This window comes from Uloborus diversus, chromosome 2 (assembly GCF_026930045.1).
Source record: "Uloborus diversus isolate 005 chromosome 2, Udiv.v.3.1, whole genome shotgun sequence".
NCBI classification, from domain to species: Eukaryota; Metazoa; Arthropoda; class Arachnida; order Araneae; family Uloboridae; genus Uloborus; species Uloborus diversus.
Genome location: NC_072732.1, coordinates 106,417,647 through 106,425,790, shown reverse-complemented (window position 1 = coordinate 106,425,790; position 8,144 = coordinate 106,417,647). Strand labels below are relative to the sequence as shown.

General features: G+C 37.2%; 1 protein-coding gene across 1 annotated transcript; it reads right to left on the bottom strand.

Annotated features, from left to right (window-relative positions):
- Window positions 1–2,736: 2,736 nt before the first annotated feature.
- Window positions 2,737–6,625, bottom strand: LOC129216470 (uncharacterized). The gene is made up of 3 exons (XM_054850683.1): window positions 5,078–6,625; window positions 3,637–3,740; window positions 2,737–3,049 (listed from the first exon to the last, which is right to left on the bottom strand). Exons 1-3 carry the CDS (start codon window positions 6,623–6,625, stop codon window positions 2,737–2,739), a joined length of 1,965 nt encoding a protein of 654 aa, XP_054706658.1.
- Window positions 6,626–8,144: the final 1,519 nt, after the last annotated feature.

Here is an 8,144-nt window from a genome sequence, read left to right as displayed (position 1 = left end):
GGGTGCTGTGCCTCGTTGTCGGAGAGGAAGATGTTTCCTGGAATCTGGATACAGAACTTTCGGATTGATATTGATTCCAAAATCGTTGTCCTTTTAGAAAACACGTTGAGACGTCTGGTAGCATCAGATTCTGACTATTGTCCGTTTTTCACGAGAAGGCACTTCGCCACGCCCCTTCGATTGCAGAGTTCCATTTTAAGCGGGGGTGATTGGTAATAGTCCGGAAGCCAGGTACAAATTTGGTCAATCATTTCCTCTCGACCGATAATTGGAGAGAGGCATCAGGGAGTGGTATCAAAACGCCTTCTGAAAGTCAGCTGCGTGTCCGTGGGTGGGATGGGCGGCGGTAGAGTCCCAATCATGTACAAAAAAATAAAAAAAATAAATAAATAAAAAGTCAGTCATTTCCTCCCGGCTGAAACTTTGTCAAATTATAGTTAAGACAATATCTCGAAGGAAAATAAAGAGTCAGCTGGCGTAACGAGGTGGTCTATGAGTCAGCTGGTAGGTCGAACATGTAAAATTTTTTTAAAAAGTCAGTCAATTCCTCCCGTCTGAAACTTTGTCAAATTATGATTAAGACAATATTTCGAAGGAAAATAAAAAGTCAGCTGGCGTAACGCGGTGGGTTATGAGTCAGCTGGTGGGTCGAACATGTAAAAAAAAAAAAAATCAATGATTTCTTCTCAGCTAAGAATTTGCCTGCTGACAGGTTATATGCAACTATGAATAAATACACAAGTCAGCTGTCTGTACCCCAGTGGAAAAATGGTTAGATGGTACATTGAAAGTTGAATCGTTTACTTCAGAAAGGGCGTAAGTTCAATGGATTCCCGTAAAAATCACGCCCTTTCTGAAACAATCAATGCACCAACTGACGAGCTTTCCCTGGACTTACTGCCAGCTGACTTTATTTATTATTTAGAGATGTATATTAACAATTAGCTTACAAATTTTTATCTGGGAGGAAGTGACATATGATAAATTATCTTTGTTATTTCTATAGATTGAAGTAACACACGCTAGCATAGCATGCAATAGTGTTATACAAACTACAGCATGCGGGACACATTCATCCCGTGAATGGATTTGGTCCGGCCAACGGGAAGCTTGCAAACCAAATGACCGGCCTTTAATTGATAATATTTTCTTTTTGCATTCTTTAGAGAAAAGTAAGCCCAATAAATCTCGAAAACCGCACTATTGATCGCTTAAATAAGAAAATTTCGTGGGCATACGGCGAGCCCCGGGGGTACCACTGATTAGACCAGGGGGTCCCGACCTTTCAGGCTACGCGCCCCCCTCTGAACACTGATGTGAATTTACGCACCCCCTCTTCGTACTCTACCAAAATCGGAATTAGAAACTAACGCCGATTATTAAACGAACATGCGGATAAGTTTGTGCACAGAATTTAATATTACAGCACACAATTTATTTTTGTGTATATTACTAAAACAGCAGCAATTAAAGAATAAAAAAACGAAACAAATTAGTCCGAGGTAATCTAGGGTCTGGTGTGGTTGGCATTTACAGTCACTTTCATAATATTTAATAGGAGGGCTGCCACTGCCTGGGAAAGTTTTTAAGTATTAGATTGTAACACCTGAGGTGACTTTTAATGCCTTGCTCTATATTATGACTTAATGTATGCTAATACTGAAAATCTAGATTCATATACTGTAGTATTAAACCTGTGCGCGTCTGCCTGCGTGTGTTTCAACCCTATCTCCTTCGGATCGGAAATGTCTACCAGGTCAATACTGGTAGTGATGGATATAGAATATCCAGGGGAAGGCTTTTTTTCTGTCTCAAACCTCCAAAACTTAAGATGCTAGAAATGTAGTCGTGAGGATGTCCATACACACTGAGAAGTATTAAGGTATCAAATGTCACCCGCCACAGGCGTCATTGAACTAGTGATGTTCCGGATATCCGTATCCGCGGATGATATCCGAGGGAAAATAAAGATTCGTATCCGTTACTTTTTTGACGGATCTTAAACGGATCATTTCTATTCTAAAAAATTTTAAATATTTGAATTAAAGACTCCTAAATTCCGTTTAAATTAGGTTTTATTCCCTATTTAAATTATAAGGTATCATTTCAAAAGCCAATTTGTCGCCCCCCCCCCGTTGCAAAAAGGAAGGGGAAATAAGAGTTAAAAGTGTGTATCAGTGTGTCTTTTTGTGGCATCGAAGCTCCTAAACAGATGATTGCCGGAGATATTAATTAAAAACCGATTTAACGTTTTTCACAATTATGGTAGTGGACGATGCTTGTCCGTTCAATTTAGGTAACGTTTAAACTGATACAGAGAACATCTTATTTAAAATAATTCTTATTTTATTTACATTATGTACAAATGCCGCTTCTTGGCTAGCAAACAACTGAAGATAATATAATGGAATCATTGAGTGAATATAATGCTTTAAATTAAGGTTGTTCATACAAATTCATAGTCCTTGGACGTTATAAAGAGTAAATGAAAGGGTTACTTTCCGGTGGTTCCAGTCCGTGGTATGAAGAATACTGTTGAGGTTGACCTTTCCCGAACTAAAGTAGAAGGGCCGGTTATGCTCCAGCGACCTATGGATTATGCGCAAACCGCGGCTTGTAGGAAATACCTCGAAACAGTCCACTCGAATACTGCCTGGGCTATGAACGAACTGAAGACGACCACACACAGCGCAACTCGCGCTTTTATCCAATTCACAGCGTATGACGTTGAATCTCCTAATTTGCATTTCGGGGCGGAGACTCTCCATGCTCCCCCGCGTTGGATGAAAATCCAAAATTAAATTCTTCATACGGCAAGGCCACTATTTTCGTAATTGATCGTTTGTAGACAGCCGATGAGGTTTTCACGTCGACGACTCGCACTAAACCATCATCTCCAGGGTAGACTTTAGTTATTCGGGCGAGACACCAATGCAGAGGCGGCCGGTTGTCCTCCCTCAGCAGCACCAGTTGACCCACTTTGACGTTTGAAGTCGCCTTACGCCACTTGCATCTCTCTTGCATCTCTGTTAGGAACTCTTGAGACCATCTGTTCCAGAACCTGTTACGAATACATTGCACTACTTTAAATCTACAAGAAAAAGCAGAATTAGTTTCAGCAGAATATTGTTCAGGAAAAGACAGAAGGGGTGCACCTATTAAAAAGTGCCCTGGTGTAAGTCCATCGGGTCAGCAGACAAAGGGGTTAAAGGCCTGCTATTTAAACATGCTTCTATTTGAATCAATAAGGTTGAAAGTTCTTCGAAATTAAGAAGAGCAGAATTAGACGCCTTGATTAAATGCTTTTTCACAGTCTTAATTGTTAGATTCCCATAATCCCCCAAAGTGAGGAGTAATGGGAGGGATGAAATGCCAGTTTATGTTTTCTTCTGTGCATAGTTTTGAACATCTTCTGAAGAACAAATAATAGCTTGAGCATTTAAATAATTTCTTGCGCCCTTGAAATTTGTCGCGTTGTCACTAAAAATATCAGAAGGCTTTCCTCTTCTTCCAATGAATCTGCGAAGGCAAGCCAAAAAGGCTCCCGTGCTTAAATCCGATACAACTTCTAGATGTATTGCTTTAGTAGTAAAGCACACGAATAATGCGATATAGCTTTTCAAAGTTACTTTTGACCGCTTAAGATTCGGTTTTGTAATTACTGGACCAGCGAAATCTAATCCACATTTTGAGAAGGCTCGAGCAGGAATTACCCTTTCTTTGGGTAAGTTTCCCATTAGCTGCTTTGAATTTAAAGAATTAGCTTTTAAGCATACGATACACTTTCGAATAATATTTCGAACAGCATTCCGACCTGATATAATCCAAAAATTTTCTCGAAGCAAGAATAGAGTTGTTTGAACACCAGCATGCATAGCTTTTTGATGAAAGTACTCGATTAAAAGTTTTGAAAAATGATGATTTCTTGGAAGCAAAATTTGACGTTTTTGATCTTCACGCAAATTTGAATGTTTCAGTCTGCCCCCAACTCTTAGAATTAAATTTTCATCAAGAAAAGGACTGAGTGGTAAAAGTTTGTGTGTTGAAGGTAGTGACTGGTTGTTTTTCAATTTACGTATTTCTAATTTGAATTCTTCATCTTGTACAATTTTAATCACCCGAGAAATAGCTTCCGATTTTTCTTCAGATGTTAAAAACCCAAACTTGCGCTTTTCTGCAATAGTTTTACAGTTCTTTATGAACCTCAAACACCAAGCCGTAATTCTAATTAGCTTAACATAACTTGAATAATTTTGAATGAATGGACTTGACTCTACTTTCAAACAACCGAGTACGCTCTCCGATTCTTGTTCTTGATCCGATTCTTTAACGGGGTGAAAAAACGCGCTTGAATTAATGCTAAAATTTGGGTCAGAAAGCCAAACTGGACCTTTCCACCAAAGTTTATGTTCTTTTAACTTAGATGGCAGAATCCCTCTGCTGGCGCAATCCCCTGGGTTATCTTCACTTCTTACGTGAAACCAATTTTCAACCGGGGTTAGTTTTTGAATTTCTGATACTCGGTTTGCGACAAATACTTTCCATCTACGCGATTCCGATTTTATCCAGTCTAAAACGATTTGCGAGTCTGTATAAAAGTAATCGAAATCGGTTACAATCAAAAGTCTATTCTTAATACTTTTATACAAACAACTCAATAATACTGCAGAACAAAGTTCTAATCTTGGTAAAGTAATTTTCCTTAAAGGAGCAACTCTAGTTTTCGCTACTAGAAAACTGACTTTAATTTCACAGTTTTCCAAACGGAAGCGTAAATAAATTACTGCCGAGTAAGCTTTTTGAGACGCATCACAAAATGCATGAATTTCAACGGATTTTGAAATTGAACATTTATCTTTCAAACTTCGCGGCATTTTAATTTCTTTCAAATGCATAAGTTCCGATGCGAATTTTTGCCATTTGCTCATAATCTGTTCTGGTAAATTTTCATCCCAGCCATTTTCTCGGACCACAGTTCTTGAATTAAAAGTTTTGCTAGTAGGGTTGTTGGTGCTAGAAATCCTAGTGGATCATAAATTTTAGCGATATTGGAAAGTAATTGACGTTTATTCTTTACTTCGCTTGGTGACTTGATTTGCATTCTAAAGTAATCTGTGATAGGATCCCACTCAATACCCAGTACCTTAATAGAGTGTTCTTCCCCCAGTTCTTTAGGATAAATAGTCGCTTTTAAGTCTTCGGGCAAGAATTCTATTACCTTCGGGTCATTTGATAACCACTTACGCAAAGTAAACCCACCTTTTTTCATTAATTCATTCATTTCAAGGACGATATTTCGAGCCTCTGATGTTGAATCCGCGCCTGTAAGTAGATCATCCATATAGAAATCTGTTTTTACGATTTCTGCAGCTTTAGGGAATAAAGATTGCTCATCTGCAGCAAGTTGCTGAATAGTCTTTACTGCTAAATAAGGTGCACATGCAGTGCCGTATGTGACTGTTAAAAGCCTGTAATCTTTGATTTCACTAGTTGAATCGGTTCGCCAAATAATTCTTTGGAAGTCACAATCTTCCTTAGACACTGTTATCATTCTAAACATTTTCTCAATATCCGCGGTTAGTGCGATTGAATGAGTTCTGAAATTCATTAGAACAAAACTTAAATCTAACTGAAGTTTAGGACCCTTGTGTAGAATATCGTTTAGGGATATGTTTTCTGACGATTTTGCAGAAGCATCGAATACTACTCTAAGTTTAGTAGTTGTGCTTTGCTCTCGAATCACACCATGATGAGGCATGTAAAAAGATTTAGAATTTAGCTTTTCATTTTCGGGTACTAACTCCATGTGATTTAAAGCTATGTATTCTTGCATAAAACCCTTGTAACGTTCAGCAAGAATTTTGTCTTTTTCAAATTTCTTTTCTTGAGATAGAAACCTCGAAACGGCTTTAGTCCTGGACTCGCCCAAGTCAATTTCCCTCTTAAAAGGTAACTTTACTGTATATTTTCCACTAATATCCCGTTTAGTTGTGTTTTCGTAGAATTGTTCGCATGTAATTTCCTCGCTGTTTAAATTGTCCTTGTCTTCGTTTGGAATTGAATCCAACTCCCAGAACTTTTGGAGGGTTAAATCCAATTCTTGATTTACATCATGATGAAATGTGTAACTTTTAGATTTTGGAGAATATGATGAAACCTTTCCCATCAGCAACCAACCCAATTTAGAATCTAATGCACCCGGAGCATTATGTTTGTTTTTTATTTGTTCACCTTCTATCAGGTCTAGAAAAACATCAGCACCGATTATTATGTCCACTGGTCTGGAAATGTGGAACTGCGGATCTGCTAGTTTTAAACTTTTAAAATGAGGCCAATTTACATTGGTCATATTGCAGTTGGGTAAATCAATAGTTAGGTTTTTAACAACCAATGCATCCATAAAGAATTTATTTGAATTGAAATAGGGTGTGAATTCTAATTTTACCATTTTACTCGATTGACTTGTGATTGAGTTTCCTATTCCCTTTATGGTGCAATTACAAGTAGCTGAATTAAGACCCAACTGCTGAAAACAATCTTCCGATATTAGAGAATTTTGAGACCCACAGTCGATAAGAGCTCTACAGTCCTGATAACCACCCATAACATCTTTTATTTTAATCATGGCTGTGGTTAATAGCGTTTTCTCAGAGTTATTGGTACCCGAAAGAGATACCGCATTAGAATCATGTTGCACAGTTTGTGATAAATCAGAATTTGAATTTTCCTTCTTCGAGTTTAATTCCGTTTCATGAGTACTAGATTTATTCGACTGACAATGCAGTAAAGTATGATGCTTTCTTGAACATACCCTGCAATGCATTGTTACTTTACAATTGTAAACATCATAATTTTCTCTTAAACAATTAAAACACAGTTTGCGTTTTTTAACGAATTCTAGTCTATCCCGGAAGTTCAATCCCGAAAACTTTGGACATCTAAATATCGTATGATTAGAATTGCAGTATGTGCAATTAATGGCTTTTGCAAATGCAGCTTTATTAGATGTTGTGTTAGTATAAGTAAGCGTTTGAGCTTTAGATTTTTCTTCCTTCGCGTAATCTTTTGATGAATCTTTTGATGAGTGTAAACTTCTAGCATTTAATTCTAAGAATTGCATGAATTTCTGATAAGAAGGAAACTCGTCACTTTCTAAAGTTAACTCCCACTGTCTTCTTATGTTTTCGTCTAGGCGTTTCTGAAGGAAATGTATTAGTATAATTTCCGATAGTTTGTTCAGTTTCAAACCTAACGTGTTCAAATTGCGCACTGATTCATTGCAACAGTCGATCATTTCATGCAGAAATTTTGAAGACATTTTACCCGACTTAATATTGAATATCTTTGTGCATAAGGAATATGCGAGTTCCCGCTTATTATCATAGCGGTTTGAAAGTGTTTCCCATGCTTGAGCGTAATTTGCTTCAACAACAGGAAAACCTTTAATTAATCTGTGTGCGTTTCCCGATACAGCAGCATTTAAATATTGCAATTTTTGACAATTGGTTAGTGCTTTGTTTGAACCTATAGCTGAGGTAAAAACTTGCTTAAAACTTATCCAGTTTTGAATATCCCCGTCAAATGTGGGCAAATTGAATTTCGGCAGTTTTAGATTAGGTTTGGGCTCTACCGTTTGACTAACGGTTCGACTAGCACTTTCTTCCGTTGGTTTAAGATCTGAAAGTATTCTTTGAATTTGACTTTTAATGCTATGAATTGATTTCTTAGCTTTACTAAAATTCTCGTAATCACCGGTCTCTTCATCGCTTTCATTTACCATTACTTCTAATATTACGTTATTTAAAATATCTTCCGTGTCTTCTATTTCCGACAATAAATTTTCGTATAGCAAGATATCTGTATTTGGTTTAGCAATAAAGTCATTTAGCATTGATTCGAATCTATACACTTCTTTTAAATGTAACTTAAACTTAGCTTGAGCTACTTGCAGTTTTTTGGCCATATTAACAGATTAAAGCAGTTTTAATACTTGAATTTTCAAAAAATCAGTTTGCTACTAACCAAGAAGGGTACTCCGGCTCGACGGACCATCTGATGGACGATGCTTGTCCGTTCAATTTAGGTAACGTTTAAACTGATACAGAGAACATCTTATTTAAAATAATTCTTATTTTATTTACATT